Source organism: Populus trichocarpa, chromosome 2 (genome assembly GCF_000002775.5).
Source record: "Populus trichocarpa isolate Nisqually-1 chromosome 2, P.trichocarpa_v4.1, whole genome shotgun sequence".
Taxonomy (NCBI): Eukaryota; Viridiplantae; Streptophyta; class Magnoliopsida; order Malpighiales; family Salicaceae; genus Populus; species Populus trichocarpa.
Window position 1 is genome coordinate 11,108,236 of NC_037286.2, and position 19,186 is coordinate 11,127,421.

Below are 19,186 nucleotides of genomic sequence, written 5' to 3' on the forward strand. Positions count from 1 at the left end.
TTTTTTTATTCACAATTATATTTTTTATCCAATGTCAAAAAATAAATTAATAACCTCTACGCATTTGTTTTTTGCATTAGAAAAAAAATTATTCGATTCGCAGTGAAACGGGTTGAGTAGATGTGTCAATACTTTTTTTCATTTTTATTTATTGACACAGAAGATTTTTTATTTATATAATTAAATGCATACAAAAACTTTTTGATTTATGATTAAGATTTTATTTTTTTTTGTACAAAAACACATTTAAAAAGCTTGTGTATTTATATTTAATCTATTTATCACTATTTTTTTGTTCTTATTTTTATTCTTTTGTGATATTTTTTTTAGTTTTTTTTTCTTTATATTTTTGAAAAAAACATTATTATTTTTTATTTTTTACACTTTGACACTTAACTTATTTATCTCCATTCTTTTGTAATTTGTTTATGTAAATTTGTTTTCTTTACACTTTTTTTTAAAATATTATATAAAGACTAAAAAAATAATGTTTCACTGTAGCAATTACAATAATCTATTTTTCTACTATATTAAAAATTAAGTTGAGATCTTACACGTTTTTATTAACGTATATAATCTTAATTTTATTTTATTATATGTAAACAATAATTTTTTTATTCATAATTATATTTTTTATCCAATGTCAAAAAATAAATTAATAACCTCTACGCATTTGTTTTTTGCATTAGAAAAAAAATTATTCGATTCGCAGTGAAACGGGTTGAGTAGATGTGTCAATACTTTTTTTCATTTTTATTTATTGACACAGAAGATTTTTTATTTATATAATTAAATGCATACAAAAACTTTTTGATTTATGATTAAGATTTTATTTTTTTTGTACAAAAACACATTTAAAAAGCTTGTGTATTTATTTCTTTTCTAAAATTTTTTTAACCAATGTCAAAGAACCATCTCAACCCATAAGCTTAAGCAGGCCCACATTACCTTGTGCTTAATTTTTTTATCAAATAAATAGGGATGGTGAGATTCGAACTCGAGACTACTTGGTCATCAAGGCTCTGATACCATGTCAAATAACCATCTCAATCCAAAAGTTTAAGCTGTTAGGTGAGGTCCCAGGATATGATTTATATTATTCTCTAACAACCAACCCGCATTGATACCCAGATAAAATAGCTAGTGTTCTCTAAAAGTAATGAGTTATGAATAAATTTCTCAATTATATATATAAAATAAATAAATAAACAGGGGAGCATGAAATGCACGTTGTTCTTGGACAGAGATATAAATTGGACTGTTTGTCCATTATCATCGTCTCATTACAGACGATCATTGATTTATAGCATAGAATATTAGAACGTCAATTGCAAGTCATTTCACATTGTTATCATCGGGGATTTATACTGAAATACGTCGGGCCCCCGGGAGTAACCCTTGTTGATGAAGGCAGTTTAGTGTCTTACAGCGTAGGAGAAATGGAAGGATATTCAGGGAAAGGTGTGGTCTGTGTAACTGGTGGAACAGGATTCGTTGCCTCATGGTTGATTATGAGGCTTCTTGAACAAGGTTACACTGTTCGAACCACTGTTAGATCCAACCCTACAGGTGAGATTCTTATTTCCTTTGTCAGTACTTACATTTTTCTATCTCTGAATAAAATAACTTCTTATTGATTTGATCATTGTAGTAGCAGGTATGATAGTGTTTGAGCTTCAATATATGATTGCGATAGCTGTACATGTTTCCCGTGAGAAAATGCTTTCAGGCAGGATTTGTAGCTAATTTGTGCCAACATTTATACCATTTCTGAAATTTGATTTACTCCTATTCCTAGTTGATTCTGCTTCTTAGCTTGTATATATGCTTTTACAAAATGATTTTATACTTAAATTATATGCTGAAGACACAAAGAACTATGCAGAAAAGCACCACCAATAACAATATCAAACACAATAATATAGTCTTTACTTTTCAAGAAAGTGTCAACCTCAGTTCCCAAGCATCCAAAAAATGTAGTATTGAATGAAGTTAATTGCTAGCATGATTTTACTGATTGAGAGCGAAACTAATTATAATGAATCCTTTGATGTTATATGGCCAGATGGTAAACAGGGCATCGGCTATCTCACAGGTCTACCAGGAGCGAAAGAGAGACTCCAGATTTTTAACGCGGATCTTGACAGACCAGACAGTTTCAACGAGGCCATTGAAGGATGCACAGGAGTCTTTCATGTGGCTCATCCAACTGGTTTTACGAAAGAAGAAGCAGAAGAAATGGTCATCAAGAGAGCTACCGAAGGAACCATAGGTGTTTTGCAGGCATGCCTAAATTCAAAGACAGTGAAGAGAGTTGTTTACACTTCAGGTATATCGACTGTTTTATTTAGTGGAAATGGTCAACAAGTGGCGGATGAGAGTGCATGGACAGACATAGATTACTTCAGAAGTCTAAATGTAATTGGCAATCCTTCCTTGATTGCCAAGACATATACCGAAAGGGCAGCTCTGGAATTTGCCGAACAACATGGATTGGATCTAGTGACTTTGATTCCTTCCCTGGTGTTCGGTCCCTTCATTTGTCCTAAAATCCCAAGGTCTGTGCACATGGGACTAGCCATGGTTCTGGGTATGTTTTCAGTTTCATTTGCTATGACTCTTGCAAACTGGTTCATTTTAACTTTCGGCTTAAAAACAATTCAGAATCTATTTAGTTGCAAAATGAATTCTAAACTAAATTAAAAGGTTGTTAGTTAAATCTTCATTTAATAAAAAAAAATCATGAATTTTAATTTTAACTCATTAATTCTAACTTATGCTACTTAATTTCCTTAGTTACTGTGAATCAATTTTACCAGTCATGTGTTTAAGTTAAATCATTTTTATCATAAGTTATTTATTATAAAAAAAAAAAAACTTATTTTTGGATTATATATGAGTTAGACTTGGTTTTTTTTCAGGTAGAATAACTTGTTTTGAATATTTTTCTAAGAATATTTTACAATTACTAAGTTTTGTCAAGTAAATAAATAAGAAAATTGAGGAAAATATTTCACGTAAGCTATTTTATATGAAACAAACGTAAACTTAATGTCAGAAATCCTTTCCTAGAAGTTATGTTAATGGATGCTATAAGCTGCAGCATTCATACAAGAACTTTTGACAGCTTTGAATGTGCAGGCAACAGGAATCACTATCGATTCCTTATCAAGTCGAACATGGTACACATAGATGATGTGGCTATGGCACACATTTTTCTGCTTGAAAATTCTAATGCAAAAGGGAGATATCTTTGTTCATCGAACGAAGTATCGCTCAATGAGATGTTTGAATTTCTTTCTGCTACATACCCAGATCTTCAAATCCCAGCAAGAGAGTGAGCCTGCATTTCCTACATGTTTCCATTAATCTTTAAAGAAAGCTGTTTCTAATTTATTTTGTGGACCTTACATCTCTCTCTTGGATGCAGATCCATTTCATCCTTGAAGGACATTGAAGGTTATAAAATATGTAGCCTCTCATCCAAGAAGCTCCTGGATTGTGGGTTCAAATTTAAGTACGGTCTTGGAGACATGTTTGATGGAGCTATACAATCCTGCAAGGAGAAGGGACTTTTTTAAATATTTCGTCAAAAAACTATATTATCATTTTGGCTCTAACTCGTAATTGTTTTTCTCTAGTTTTTTTGAACAGCCCATTTGTTTTTAAGTGTACCGCATGGTGTATTTTTCATGATTAAATGGTGTTTTGTAACCCAGTTTAAGATGTTTTTTAAAAATATTTTTTAATTAATGATATATTAAAATAATTTTTTAATTTTTAACATCAATATATAAAAACAATAAAAAAATATCTAAAAAAACATTCAATTAATATTTATTTAGATTAAAAAAAATACTTTAAAAAATATTTAAAAAACAAGTTGAATCACAAACTCATATAGTTAAAATGTCCATTTTAACTATATGAATGAAAAAAATGAATGAAAAAAATGAATGAAAAAAATGTCAACAAGTATGATGACATGTTATTTTTACAGATAAAATTATCAAAGGATTTAAATCCGTCCACAAATTTGTCTGAAAAAAATAAAAAAACTCATGTGACGCGTCGTCTACTAGTCTACTCTGGTCACTAAAAAGTCAGGGAAATATGTTTTATACTCGAAAACTTATTTTTAACTCAAGTTTTACCTTAAAACACCTTATAGAAACCCCTAAAACATTAATAAACCTATTTATGGCATAAATAACCCAGAAATTGGTTAAAAAGCCCAAAATCAATCCCGAACTAAAAGAACTTTCCAACCCCGTATTTACCTTCTTAAGTAAGGTTCAGGTCAAATAACATCTAAATGAAACTTGTCTCATCTAAAGGAACCCGCTGACACCAATATCAATTTTTTTTCGTGGTTGAAATTGAAGACAATAATGATTTTCTCTTCCCCTCATCAGTAATCTAGTGACTCTCTTTTTTTTCTTTCTCAAACCAAGAGACTGAAAGGTAAATAAAATAAAATTTTGGATCAAAAGTGAATTTAGGGGTGGCATTTGTACCACTATCCATTGAATTTTGAAAAGTTCTAATTCACCAGATGTTTTTAACATCAACATTTTCATTATGTTTTTTTTTTTTTTAACTTTGTGCTATATATGTGACCAGAACACAAGAGGGACGTTAGCTTCCTGACAAGTCTACCAGGAGGATCAGAGAGACTACAAGTCTTCTATGCAGATTTAAGTGAACCCGACGGCTTTGATGTGGCTATTAAAGGATGTATTGGTGTCTTTCATGTAGCTACTCCTCTGCCTCAAGATTTTGGAAATGGAGAAGCCGAGGAAGTAGTTATCCAAGGAGCAGCTGATGGAACATTAGGAATCTTGAAGGCTTGCTTGAATTCAAAGACAGTGAAACGAGTTGTGGACACCTCTTGTGCATCAGCGGTAGCTTTTAATGACAGTGGCGTGGAAATGATGGATGAAAGTTACTGGAGCAATGTTGATTATATCAGAGCTTCAAACTTATCCATGGGTCCTTGCTTTATTTCCAAAACTTCAACGGATTAATTAGACCTTGTAACTTTCATACCAACCTATATTAATTGTTTATAACGTATCCTTCGAAAGTGCAGTCAAATCCATCTGTCAGTCATTCTACCTCTGTCAGTCAACTGGCTAATTAATTGTTTATAACGTATCCCATCTTTCTTCGTCAAATAAGACAGTAGTTGTCGGTGTTTTCCTTAGAATCCTTCGAAAGTGCAGTCAAATCCATCTGTCAGTCAACTGGCTAATTAATACTTGTCTGTCTCCAATTAAGTAATGCGGTTTTAATCTGATGTGACTTGATTTTACAAGTTAAAATACAAAGCAGAATACGGGAAAAAAAAAAAGGTTTGTCTAAAAACATTCAACACTATATTTTTTAAAAAAATACTTAATAAACACTTTTTAGAACCTCAAAAACAATTTATCATCCTAAAACCCCTAAAAAATATCAAAAACGCAAAATTAAACTAGGAAAACATTTCCTCCGTTAACATGATCTACCTTTTCAAGCAAGTTAAAAATTTAAAAATACCTCAATGAAACTCTCGTTGTTCAATGAAATGATGACACCAAGATGTTTTTTTTTTTTGAAATATGATCAATCAACAACTTTATCTCTCATTTATCGTAATTCAACAACTCACTCTCCTCTTGCAAACTTGAGACTGAAATATAAATAAAATAAAATCTTGGACTAAATCATATATTTTTCAAATTAAAAGGACCAAATAGGATTTGGACAAAATCTCAAGGCTAAAAGGCGGTGACACTAATATTTTTTAAAAGGTTTTTCATTACACCAAACTTTTAGTTTTGATCTCCTCATTTTTAATTTTTAAAAAACAATAAAACTAATTTTTTATTTGCAAAAAGCTGAATCACCGGTCAATACAATGTTAATGGATAGCTTGATGGTTGGACTAAGAAAATAAAAGATAAAAATTGAATTTTTTTAATAAAGGGTTTTCATTTCACCTCATTTTCAATTTTGGTCCCTTAATTTTTAATTCTTCACAAACAATCAAACTGAATTCTACTTTGCAAAATTTAAAGTCAACTCAATACTCATAATTTTTTGAGATCTTGAAAAAAAATAAAACAAAACAAATCATCAAGTTCAATGATTAATTAATGAAATGTAAAAGGATGAAGTTGACAAAAAAAAAGTTCGATAGCCGAAGTAAAATAAATGATGGACAAAAAAATAAAAACACTATGGGAATCAATATTGGTGTTCTCACTCACAAACCACGATGAAACACTGAGGTATTATATGTTTTTTAATAATCAATGTAACAAATGTGACCACAATCACCAAATTGAGTACTAACTCAATACTAGGATATTTTTTCGATACCATAATAAATATTTAAAAGGTAAATTAAAATAAAATACTAACCCAAAATCTCAATAAAAACATAATGGGAGAACTAAATTAAAAATAATAAAAATTTAATAACCAAAGATTAAAAAGATAAAAAAAAAATACAAAACATTATGAATTACTATTATAATCTATAATATTTATTTATTGTTGTGGGTCTAGAAATGTTTTTCCACACCCATTAGTGTTTGTTAATTATAAGAGATTTAATGTTTGCTATTGGATGTGCAAACAAATAATCTGAGCACTCATTTCATGAATTGTTTTTTAAAAGAAAAAGAAAGCCCTTCTCAGTCGAAATATATAATCTTAGCTATAAAAAGTTCAATGTTTGTTATTGTGCTAGACATTTGACATGTGATTCTTTGCAGGTTACATATATTTTTTTCAATAAAAAAAATTATATTTACAGCCTCTTACAACACATTTTTGTATTAAAAGAAATTTTAAGTGAAAATAAAAAAGTTTATACATATATATAATCAAATAAATCAAGAACTATGTATTAATAAACTAAAAAGAAACCATAAACTATAACTAAAAATAAAACTGGAAAAATCGAGAGACATGTATAGATTAAGATATTTAATCTCGTAAGACATGACATTTACCCTATTGTGTTTGTAAATTTGTTTATTAAAATATATTTGTATTCAATCAAACGATAATAAAAATAGATACACATATTAAATTGATTGGATAAAATAAAAGGAAAAAAAATATCATGCAAGGCTACATATATTATAAATATTATTTGAAAATAAAAATATTTTATTTTTAAAAAATAAAGTACATCAATACAAAAGATTAAAAAAAATAATAGATGAATCTTCAAAATTTAAATGCATAACAAAAAAATAATCTTAATTTAAAAGAGGTTATCTAAATAAAATATAAATAAAAGAGAGAATGATATTAATCTAAATATAAATAAAAGTGTTTTTGAAAACATATAAAAAAGTATTAACTTAAAAAAATAATTAGAAAAAAATAATATAAAAAAAGGAAAGGTCTGGTGTTTCCGGGCCTAGCAAGTCTGGCCCATTTTGTTAAGGTCTGCGCGACTAGACCCTTATTTTTTTATTGTATCCATGTCATTAGGTTCCGCATATGTATAATTTTTAAAATATAAGGACTAAATTAAATTTTTTGTGTGAACCTTGAAACCATCATCTATTTATGGTATGTTTTCTACTTTAATCTCCTGTCTTTCAATTTTATTCTTAGTCAACAAACTCAATTCAATTTCCTTTGAATTTCCCTTAGAAAGGATGCAATCTCATAAAAGAAATGTGTGAGGACCGAATTAAAAAAAAAAGGAACAATAAGATGATGTACAATGTCAGCATGGGTTTTAGTTTTTAACTTAGTAAGGTGTTCCCATTAATTTATCTGAACACACATTAATTAAAAAATAAAAAAAAATGAAAGAAAGCCCTTCTCCATCGGAATCTTTAGTCAGAGCTATTTAAACAGAACCGTTAAATTGAACCGCTTATGCAATATCAGCAGCTGAGTGAAGGAAAAAGGAAAAGAAAAGAAAAGAAAAATCAAAATAATATTTAAAATATATTCTTAATTAATCTAAAAATAAAAAAATATACCCAATATATTATAAATTATTTAATTTTGAATAAATTACACTTCAATTGTTGGAAATATAATAAAAAAGTGTCAAATTGTTGGAAATATAATAAAAAAGTGTCAAATCCACAAGACTGGATGACTTAAGGTGTGTTTGAGATTGTAATAGCGGTTGAGATTCAAAATGCTTTTGTTTAGAAATGCATCAAAATAATATTTTTTTTATTTTAAAAAAATTATTTTTGATATCAGCACATCAAAACGATATAAAAACATAAAAAAAATAGCAAAAAAAAAATTTCAAAATTTGAGGGAACGCGGTTTGCACCACGTTCCCAAACAAACTCTTAACACCATTTAGCCATAAAAAAATAAACACAAGTGTGCTGGCCTGCTAGTCCAGGCTTGCGCGCCTGGGTTTTTTTATATTTTTTTCAAATTGCATTGCCTACCCCGTTAAAAAAAACCAGACAAAGGGTTGTCTCTTGTCCATAATTCACCACCATAGAGGTGACCAAAAAGTTGGGGGTGTCCTTTTGATCTAAAATCTATTTTCCAATCAATTTTCATCTAAAAACACTCAGTAAATACCCTTAGAACCTTAAAAAAACAATTTATCATCCTAAAAACCCTAAAAAATGTCAAAAAGACAAAATCAAACGAGAAAAAAATTCCTCTCTTAACACGATCTACCTTTTCAAGCAAGTTAAAGGTTTTAAAAGATCTTAATGAGACTCTTATTATTGAATGGAATATTGACACCAAGATTAATCTCTTTTTTTTTTTGAAATATGGTCATCCAACAACTTTATCTTTCATTCGTCGTAATTCAACAACTCTATCTCTCTCATCTCTCAAACTTGAGGACTGAAATATGAATAAAATAAAATCTTGAACTAAATCATATAATTCTCAAATTAAAAGGACCAAAAATACTGAAATATGAATTAAAAGGTTATAAAAAAAACTGTTATGTTTCTTTTTAATATGTGGAATTATGAACTTATATGTAAGATGTATTCCTTATTTTAAATTCAAAAATACTAAAACATTTATTTAGTTTTCTGTTAGTATCCAGAATTCTGAAATTATACGTAAGACGTGTTCCTGATATTAAATTCAAAAATACTAAAACATTTATTTAGTTTTCTGTTAGTATCTGGGATTATGAATTTATACGTAAGACGTATTCCCGATATTAAATAAAAAGATAGCTTCTTTTATTTTTATATTGACATTATAACGGTTGAGTTTTTAACTTGACAAGATAATGACCTCCTTACTAAGTAGAACTTTTCTTCGACCATAAACATACCAACAGTTAGAAAATACAACATTTTTTTAGTTTATATCGAACAGATAAACGAAGCAGTTTATCTCAAGTAAGGTGTATTAGAGGTGTTAATACCTTCTCTTTACAGGTTAGGAGAATATGATAACTCCATAAAAATCAAATAAACAAATTTTAAAATTCAGTTCTCAATCAACTCAATATTGAATGGTAAAATTAAAAAGAAAAATTCAATTAAAAAGAAAAAAAAACCTGAGTCAATCTAGCTAACTCGCAAGACTTGTGATTTGGGACATGAGACGGTGATAACCCCATAAAAATCAAATGATATTAATTCTTAATCAAATCTATAGAAAGCAAATTAAAACAAATTATAAAATTCATTACCCAGTAAACTCAATATTCGAGAATAAAATTAAAACACAACTAAATTAAAAATTTTAAAAAATACCAAAGTGAAAAGACCATGGCATTTCATCATTCATCCCTACAATGAAATGCCATGACCTCCTAATATATGTTAACTAGCTAGCTACATTACCGTGACTGAAATATATATTTTTTTGTCAACACATAAAAAATATAAACATCAATAAAGCGCTTCACACCATCAAAGAAATTATGAATAATATATTTTATTTTAATAATTTTATTTTAATAAAAAATCCATAAACTTATATATATATATATATATATATAAACAACCTAATTATTAATGATTTGAAGTAAGGTCAAAAAAAGGTTTCTTAGTTAAAATTCTATCACCTAAATAGACAACAATTTGCTTTTTTTTTTCCCTCGCATTTGAATCATAATATTTTTTTTCCTAGAAGAAAACAACAGCTTACCAGAGTCAAGGAAAAAGTCCTGAGTTAGATCAATTTTCTTAATAAAAAAAAAAGTACAAACCATTGCTAATATATTTTGTAGCAACAAGATTTTTTTTTTACGAGATAAAAATTTTATGCATTCATTTAATAAAACAAATAAAGAATTAAAGATGTTAGTAAATGTTAAAAAGATTTGTTAATGATAACTAAAAAAACAAGTCAAGAAGTTGAGAGACCCCTGACTTGGGCTTTTGCCTAACTTGGGTTTCAAATTAAACCAAACCAGAGCCGATTAGATGTGAGCCGATTAAAAATTAGTTTGATAACTAGGAAATTGTTTTCTAGTTGATGTCATCGTAATCTCTCTCTTCTTTTTTTATAAAATATAATAACAATATTTTTGATCGACCTGGATCAAATTAAGTTAATCTGCAAAACACTCGAGCCGGGCAATGAGATGGATTTAATAACTTATTTTTTTAAAATTTTTTTTATCAAACTATACAACAATAAAAATTGACATGCATCCAAAAAAAAAACCCATAGAATACAACTCAAAAAAAGAAACCTATCATGAGGGGCTTCGTATATTAATTTCATCCATTGCGAGAGGCCTAACACGTTTTAAACTTGTTAAAACCATCTATTGTGGCATCCAATAGCTTTGGAAAATTGGGTTTCACTTTCACAAATAAGGTGTGTCCTAGAATTAAATAAAAAGAAAAATTAAAAGCGGCCTTCGCCACGTATTAAACATGCCAATAATAGAGACATGTTGTTTTTAAAAGGTGAATGATCCTACCTTACCGAGACAGAGAAAGGAAGAGATAACAAATGGGAGGTGGAGAAGGCTTGGTCTGTGTAACTGGTGGAGCTGGTTTTGTTGCTTCATGGCTGATAATGAGGCTTCTTGAACATGGTTACACTGTCAGAACCACAATTAGATCTAGCCCAGGTGAGCATACGTTTTTCCCCTTTAATCTTGAAAATTCTTGTATTTGCCCTTCCTAAATTAGTATGGCTACATATAGCCAAAGTACGTAATTGTAACTCAACTAATATTTCTTTCTTTTATTCTTAATTAGGAGCTCTCAGATTAAGAAATATCTTTCGAATAAAATGAAGTGTGCATAATCATGTGGACATCTATTAATAATTAATTTGTTGAATGCTGAAATGTGTGTGCGTTAAACATGACATGACCCTGATAATCTCTTTTTGTACTATATGCATGGCCAGGAATTAGCAAAGACATAAGCTACCTCACAAACCTAGCAAGAGCGGCAGAGAAACTGCAAATCTTTAACGCAGATCTTGACGATCCAGACAGTTTCAATGAGGCCATTGAGGGATGCATGGGAGTCTTTCATCTCGCGTTCCCCCTTGACTTCGCTGATAGAGAACCAGAAGAAGTGATCACCAAAAGAGCTGTTGATGGCACTCTAGGGGTTTTGAGAGCATGTGTAAATGCAAAGACAGTGAAGAGAGTTGTCTGTGCTTCTAGTCAAGCCACAGTTATATATAGTGGTGATGGTGATGAGAAGGTGGTGGATGAGAGTTCGTGGACCAACATAGATTATTATAGAAGCCTAAATCGTTTTGGCACTTCCTACTTGGTTGCTAAGAATAAGACTGAAAGGGCAGCTCTTGCTTTTGCTGAGCAATATGGATTGGATCTTGTGTTCTTGATTCCTCCACTAATCGTCGGTCCTTTCATATGCCCTCGCATCCCTGAATCGGTCCGATGGTCACTATCTTTGATTTTTGGTGAGCTAATTTGTTTTGGTTTAACTTTAATTGGGACTATTTAGAACTTGAATTTTATCTTGTAGCATATGTTCAAATCTTTTTTACTTTTTAATATTTTTATGTAGTGTTATTAAACTCGGTCGACACGGAAAGTTAACAGCTTTAGAATTTTTTAAAAAAATTAATCTGGAATCTACATCATTAATTTTAAACTGACTTGGGTTCATTCTTTTAATCCACAACAAAGGTTATAAACATGTTTAATGACTTTGTTTGTGTGCGCAGGTGAGAAACGATTGTATCATCTCCTTATCAAGCTAAATGTGGTGCACACAGATGATGTAGCCAGGGCGTATATATTCCTGCTCGAATTCCCTCATGCAAAAGGAAGGTATATTTGTTCATGGGAAGAAATATCCATCGATGAGATGTCTGAATTTCTTTCCACTAGATACCCAGAATTTCAGATTCCCACGAAAGAGTGAGTTGCATATCTTGAGCCTATATTTCTTTCCTGGTATTAATTCTTCGGCAAAATTCATCGATTAGTAACTTTTATTAGATTTTATGTTAGTTAATTTGACACAAAATTTAAGGAAAACAAGATCAATTGGATGGAATTAGACGAATTGGAAGAATGAGATAGAAGTTGAGAGCAAATTCCATATATTTTTTGCATATGTTTCCAAACTTATGTATTTGCCCGTAGTTCCTTGATGGACATTAAAGGATTCAAAATGCGTGGCCTCTCACCCAAGAAGCTCTTGGATTGTGGATTCAAATTTGAGCACGGTCTTGAAGACATGTTTGATGGGGCAATTCAATCATGCAAGGAGAAGGGATTTCTTTAGATTCATTCTCGCACCCACGTATTACATCTTATCTTATAATATATATATTATATATTTTCATTATTTCGCACGCATGTAAAATATTAATAAAAATTCCTTCCTTGTAATTGTCTGTCATTGTAATCAATATTTCACTCAAGTGAAATATTGAGATATCAAATATATATAATTTTTAAAATATAATGATTAATTTAAATTTTTTATGTAAATTTTAAAATCAGCACATATTTGTGACGGGTTTTCTACTCTAGTCATCTATTTTTAATTTTATTCTTAATTAACAAACTCGATTTAATTGCCCTTGAAATGATGTAGTTGTATAAAAAAATATACGAAGATAAAATTAAAAAAGAATTTATAAACAGTAGCTCTACAGTAAAATATAATGCATAATATTATCAGCTCTTACAATGAAAAACTCATGCATTGTAGTTTTTTACTTAATAATGTGTTAGCAATTTTTTAAACACACATTTCATAATTAAAAAAAATAAAAGAAAGCCCTTCTCCATCAGAATCTTGAAGGCTTGCTTGAATTCAAAGACAGTGAAACGAGTTGGTAGCTTTTAATGACAGTGGCGTGGAAATGATGGATGAAAGTTACTGGAGCAATGTTGATTATATCAGAGCTTCAAGCTTATCCATGGGTCCTTGCTTTATTTCCAAAACTTCAACGGATTAATTAGACCTTGTAACTTTCATACCAAGCATTACCAACCTATATTAATCTTGGCCCCTTCATTTGTCTAAACATGCCTGCTTCAGTTCACGCATCACGTGGTGCTACTTATAATTAACTCTAAAATGCGTGGATATTCACTGTAGCAGGGTTTTTTTTTTTTTTTGCTTTTGTTTTTTTTACATGTATTTTTTTGCTTTTTTTTTTTTACCCAAAATTGATTTCTTCTTCTTCTTTTTGTTTTTTTTTTAAAAATTTTTTTATTTCAAAATTATCTTTGCTAATTTTTTTAAATATTGAGCTGGTTGAAAATTTAACTATGTAGTTTTTTTCTTTAAAACATTGTGGATTGCTATAATATTCACATACATTGTTTTTTTTATTTATTTATTTATTCTTTTTTTTTCAAAATGGTCTTTGTAGATTTTATTTTTTTTATATTAAGTTGGTTGAGAATTTAGCTTTGTAGTTTTTTTTAAAAAAAAAACAATATGAATTGCTATAGTGTTTCCCCTACATAGTTTTTGTTTTGCTGCAGTGTTTCCCCATATATTTTTTAAAAAAATTATCTTTATCAAATTTATTTTTTCAATATTGAGTTGACTGATAATCTAACTTTAGCTTTCCCCATATGTTTTTTTTATTTTTTTATTTTTCTTTTTTTCCAAAATTGTCATTTTTTACATATTTTTTTTTCAGAATTATTTTTGTTAATTTTATTTTTTTACTATTGAGCTGGTTGAAAATTTAGTTTTTTTGTCTTTTTCTTTAAAACACTGTAGCTTTCCCCGCGTGTTTTTTTTTCCGCTTTTGTTTCCTTTTTTGTACATTTTTTTTTTCATTTCTTTTACCCAAAATTGACTTCTTCTTTTTTTTAGATAGCCTTTGTCGGTTTTTTTATATATATTGAGCTGGTTGAGAGATTAGCTTTGTAACTTTTTTTTTAAAAAAAAATATTATGGATTAGTACAGTGTTTCCCTTACATGGTTTTTGTTTGGCTACACTGTTTCCCCCACATGTTTTTTTTTTAAATTATCTTTATTAAATTTATTTTTTCAATATTGAGTTGGTTGAGAATTTAGCTTTAGCTTTAGCTTTCCCCACTTTTTTTTTCATTTTTTTAAATTTTCCCCACGTTTTTTCATTATAATTATAATTATAATTATAATTATTATTATATTGTATTATATTATATAACTGTTTTTTTCTTTTGTTTTTTGTTTTTATTTTTTTAATGAATTTTTTTTGTTTGATTTAGTTTGTTAATGTTAAATTTTTTTTATTTAGTTATCAAATTTTCATGATATGAATCTCGGGTTTGATGGGTTAACCTGATTTGACGAGTTATTTTTTTCATTTAGTTTAGTTTGTTAAAGTTAATTTTCTTTCTATTTAATTATCAGACTTTCATACTTTCATGACATGTATCCTGGACTTAACGGGTTAACTTGGTTTGATAGGTTAACCCGGTTAATTCTAGGTAAACCCGTTATTTTTTTTTCTATTTAGTTATCAAACTTTCATGACGCAAATCCCAGGTTTTACGGGATAACCTGGTTTAAAAGGTTGACCCAATTAATTCAATGTTTTTTTTTCTTTTTCTTCATTAGTTTTTTCCTTCCTGTTGATTTTTTTTCTTTGTTTTTTTTAATTAATCTATTTAATTATCACACTTTTATGACACGACTTTATAGCCAGACCCACATCCAGTATTCTTGGGTCCGGTGTTACAGCCAGACTCACTTAAACTTGGATCATGCAAGTTTAATTTTATTATTAATATTATAAATATTACTCTTAGGTCAGGCGTTGCAGCCAAACCCAAGATTCTTGGGTATAACTTTACAGAAAAACCCAAGATTTTTAAATTTTTATTTTTTTTAATATTTTTTATGCAAAAACAATAACCCGAGGCATCACGCGGGTATCAAAGCTAGTTAAATATTAAAACCTGTAAATTTAAAACTTATAATTAAATATTATTAATCTTGGCCCCTTCATTTGTCCAACGATTTTGTGGAGGTAAATTCTATAAAAAACAATGATGGAGAACCGAGAATAACCAAGACAAGATTCGACAGGTATCCACTACCAAAACGTTGAATTAGCTTTCTTTCAGTAAGAGTGTTTAGAGCGTGGTTATGAATGTTTTTTAAAATATTTTTTATTTATAAATATATTAAAATATTATTAAAAAAAAACAAACAATTCATGTATTTATATGTGGAGTTTTTTTATAAAAAAAAAATAATGCAGTACAAATAAAATATTGAAGAAATCGTATAATTAAAAACTTAATTGAAAATATTATAAAATCATAAATGATATATTAAATATTAAAACCTGTAAATTTAAAACTTATAATTATTGTCTATTATTTTTATAATTAAAAAAATAAATAAAAATTATCATTATCACGATAAAGATATTAAATAATATTTATTTGTTTTTTAAATTCAAAATTCAAAATTATTTTTTAAAAAAACTAATATTTTGTAAATAAATCGCATATACTATATGCTGACTCTCAATCAATACATTATCTGTAATTTTATAGACTATATTATTTTTTTAATTAATTTTTTAACGGTGCTATTTTTTTTAATTAATGTGCTACTTATATATATATATATATATATATATATATATATATATATATATAAAACTCTCTATACACTGCCATTTGTGCGATTCATCTTCATTGAGAGAGAGAGAGAGAGAGATGGAAGGAGATAAAGGTAAAGTGTGTGTAACTGGTGGTACTGGGTTCTTAGCATCTTGGTTGATCATGAGGCTCCTTGAACATGGCTACTCTGTTCACACCACCATTAGACCTGACCCAGGTGAGCTTTTGTTCCTCTTCTCATTGTCAACACAGCTTCGATAAGGAGCAGCACATTACCATGTTTAGAAACTACTTACATGAACAGATACATTAAATTCATCGTTCATAGATAAACAAATTCATTTCAACATCGTTACAAAACTTTGGTGTTTTCTTTGTATATTGTCTCCTAATAAAGTTCATGGTAATAAAATTATTCAACTGCTTTAATAAGATCCTATAATCAAATTGAGAACATGTCTGTTCTGCCACTTTTTCTTACTTGCATCCCAATTACTCTTAGAATTTGAGACATGTCTAGTGGGATTCACCAACAGAAACACTGATTTGATCAATAAAGACGATTTCTTATGCGTGATGTTACTGATCTAATCAATAACATCATTTGGCACGTAATTAGTATGGATCGGTAAGTACTGCGATGGTTACATTGCATCAATTTTCTTTTTCTCAAAGATGATTAAAGTTTCAACTCGTTTGATTCAGCATAGGTTGTGAATCCCACCTGCATAAATATCAAAAGTTAATTCTCAGTCTTTTCATCATTTTGATGCGTGACCAGAACACAAGAGAGATGTCAGCTTCCTAACAAGTCTACCAGAAGCATCCGAGAAGCTTCAAATCTTCCAGGCAGATCTAAGTGACCCCAACAGCTTTGAGGTGGCTATTAAAGGATGCATTGGAGTCTTTCATGTAGCTACCCCTGTTGATTTTGAAAGCAAGGAACCTGAGGAAGTGGTCGTCCAAAGAGCAATTGATGGAACATTAGGCATCTTGAAGGCTTGCTTGAACTCCATGACTGTAAAGAGAGTAGTGTACACTTCCAGTGGCGCGGCAGTAGTGTTTAATGACAGTGATGTGGACACAATGGATGAGAGTTATTGGACTGATGTAGAGCATGTTAAGGCCTTAAAATCCTTCGCGGGCCCTTACTTTATTTCCAAGACATTAACGGAGAAGAGAGCTCTCGAATTTGCTGATGAACATGGATTTGATCTTGTGACAATAATCCCTTCTTTTATTAATGGACCTTTCATTTGTTCCAAGTTTCCTGGCTCGGTGCACACGTCGCTGGCTATGGTACTGGGTAAGTTCTGTTCTGTTTGTTCTTCTTAATGATCCTATGATTTCTTGAAGGAACTGTTTCCAATGGATATCATTTCAGGTGAGCAGCAGAAATACGGTACTCTTTTGAATATGTCTATGGTGCATGTTGATGATGTGGCCAGGGCACACATTTTCCTCTTCGAACATCCTGATGCGAAAGGGAGAAACATTTGTTCTTCACACACAATAACCATTGAAAAGATGTCTAAATTTCTGTCCTCCAAGTATCCTGAGTGCCCCCTACCATCATTGGAGTGAGTACTTTTTAATCTTCCCCTTGTTCTTCTCTTAATCTTGAAAATAAAAGCTAAATGTTAATTACTTCTCCTTAATTGCTGGCAGATCTTTGAAGGAAATCGAAGGCACCAGACTCGCTGGCCTCTCATCAAAGAAATTACTGGATTTGGGTTTCAAATTTAAGTGCGGGCTCGATGAAATGTTTGATGGGGCAATTCAAAGCTGCAAAGAAAAGGGTTATCTCTAGTTCAGGTTAAGACAAACTGTTGTGTAATAGAATCATCATAGCATCTGCCGGCCCTATCATATCTTCTAGACAGTTTGCTGATGTGGTTTTGTAAAATTCATTGAATATTTTCAGTGGTTTCCGGTGCATCAGAATTCCAAGGCCAACGCGTTGTAACTAAAGTAGTTGATCTAATAAATCAAATAACAATAATAATAATAATAATAATAATAAAGACTCTTTAAATTAACGAGTTTTTGATTCCCAGATATTCAACTGGCTAATTAATTGTTTATAACGTATCCCATCTTTCTTTGTCAAATAAGAATCTAATAAAATAATATTTAAAATATATTTTTAATTAATCTAAAAATAAAAAATATATATACCTAATATATTATAAATTATTTAATTTTGAATAAATTACACCTCAATTGTTGGAAATATAATAAAAAAGATGTTAGACCCACAAGGTTGGATAACTTAAAATATGTTTAGGATTGTAGTAGCAGTTGCGATTTAAAGTGTTTTTCACTTAAAAATATATTAAAATAATATTTTTTTTATTGTAAAAAAATTATTTTTGATACCAGCACATCAAAACAATTCGAAAATATAAAAAAAATTAGCAAAAACCAAAATTTTAAATTTTAAGGGAACACGGTTTGCACCGCGTTCCCAAACAAACTCTTAATACACTTTAGCCATAAAAAAATTAAACACAAGTGTGTTGGCCTGCTAGTCCAGGCTCGCACGCCTGGATTTTTTTATATTTTTTTTAAAATTGCATTGCCTGCCCCGTTTAAAAAAAAAACAGACAAAGGGTTGTCTCTTGTCTATAATTCACCACCATAAAGGTGATCAAAAAGTTGGGGGTGTCCTTTTGACCTAGAATCTATTTTCCAATCAAGTTTCATTTAAAAACACTTAATAAATACTCTTAGAATCTCAAAAAAAAATTTAGCATCCTAAAATCCCTAAAAAATATCAAAAACACAAAACCAAACTGGAAAAAAAATTCTTCTCTTAACACGATCTACCTTTTCAAGCAAGTTAAAAGTTTAAAACGACCTCAATGAGACTCTTATTGTTGAATGTAATGTTGGCACCAAGATCAATCTTTTTTTTTTGTTGAAATATGGTCAATTAGCAACTTTATCTCTCCTTCATCGTAATTCAACAACTTTCTCTCTCTCCTCTCTCAAACTTGAGGACTGAAATATGAATAAATAAAATATTGAACTAAATCGTATAATTCTCAAATTAAAAGGGCCAAATAGGATTTGGAAAAAATCTCAAGGCTACAAAACGGTGACACTAGTTGTTTTTAAAAGGCTTGCCACTACACCAAACTTTTAGTTTTGATCTCCTCATTTTTAATTTTTAAAAAACA

The 19,186-nt window shown here is 29.5% G+C and overlaps 2 protein-coding genes across 3 annotated transcripts; both read left to right on the forward strand.

Annotated features, from left to right (window-relative positions):
• The first annotated feature begins 1,322 nt into the window (after nucleotides 1–1,322).
• On the forward strand, nucleotides 1,323–12,907 carry LOC18110108 (vestitone reductase). Of its 2 annotated transcripts, XM_052450843.1 has the most exons (5): nucleotides 1,323–1,569; nucleotides 2,066–2,590; nucleotides 3,142–3,337; nucleotides 3,431–3,459; nucleotides 12,577–12,907. In XM_052450843.1, the coding sequence occupies exons 1-5, from the start codon at nucleotides 1,440–1,442 to the stop codon at nucleotides 12,696–12,698; spliced, it is 1,002 nt and encodes a 333-aa protein (XP_052306803.1). In that variant the 5' UTR covers nucleotides 1,323–1,439; the 3' UTR covers nucleotides 12,699–12,907. The 2 variants fall into 2 exon arrangements, with proteins under 2 accessions (XP_052306803.1, XP_006388410.1); XM_006388348.3 differs by lacking the exons at nucleotides 1,323–1,569; nucleotides 2,066–2,590; nucleotides 3,142–3,337; nucleotides 3,431–3,459 and adding exons at nucleotides 10,886–11,053; nucleotides 11,338–11,865; nucleotides 12,133–12,328 and having other exon boundaries at nucleotides 12,557–12,907.
• Nucleotides 12,908–16,068: 3,161 nt separating this feature from the next.
• LOC18110111 (vestitone reductase-like) lies at nucleotides 16,069–18,043 on the forward strand. Its single transcript, XM_052450848.1, has 4 exons — nucleotides 16,069–16,221; nucleotides 16,786–17,310; nucleotides 17,389–17,584; nucleotides 17,673–18,043. The coding sequence occupies exons 1-4, from the start codon at nucleotides 16,101–16,103 to the stop codon at nucleotides 17,812–17,814; spliced, it is 984 nt and encodes a 327-aa protein (XP_052306808.1). The 5' UTR covers nucleotides 16,069–16,100; the 3' UTR covers nucleotides 17,815–18,043.
• Nucleotides 18,044–19,186: the final 1,143 nt, after the last annotated feature.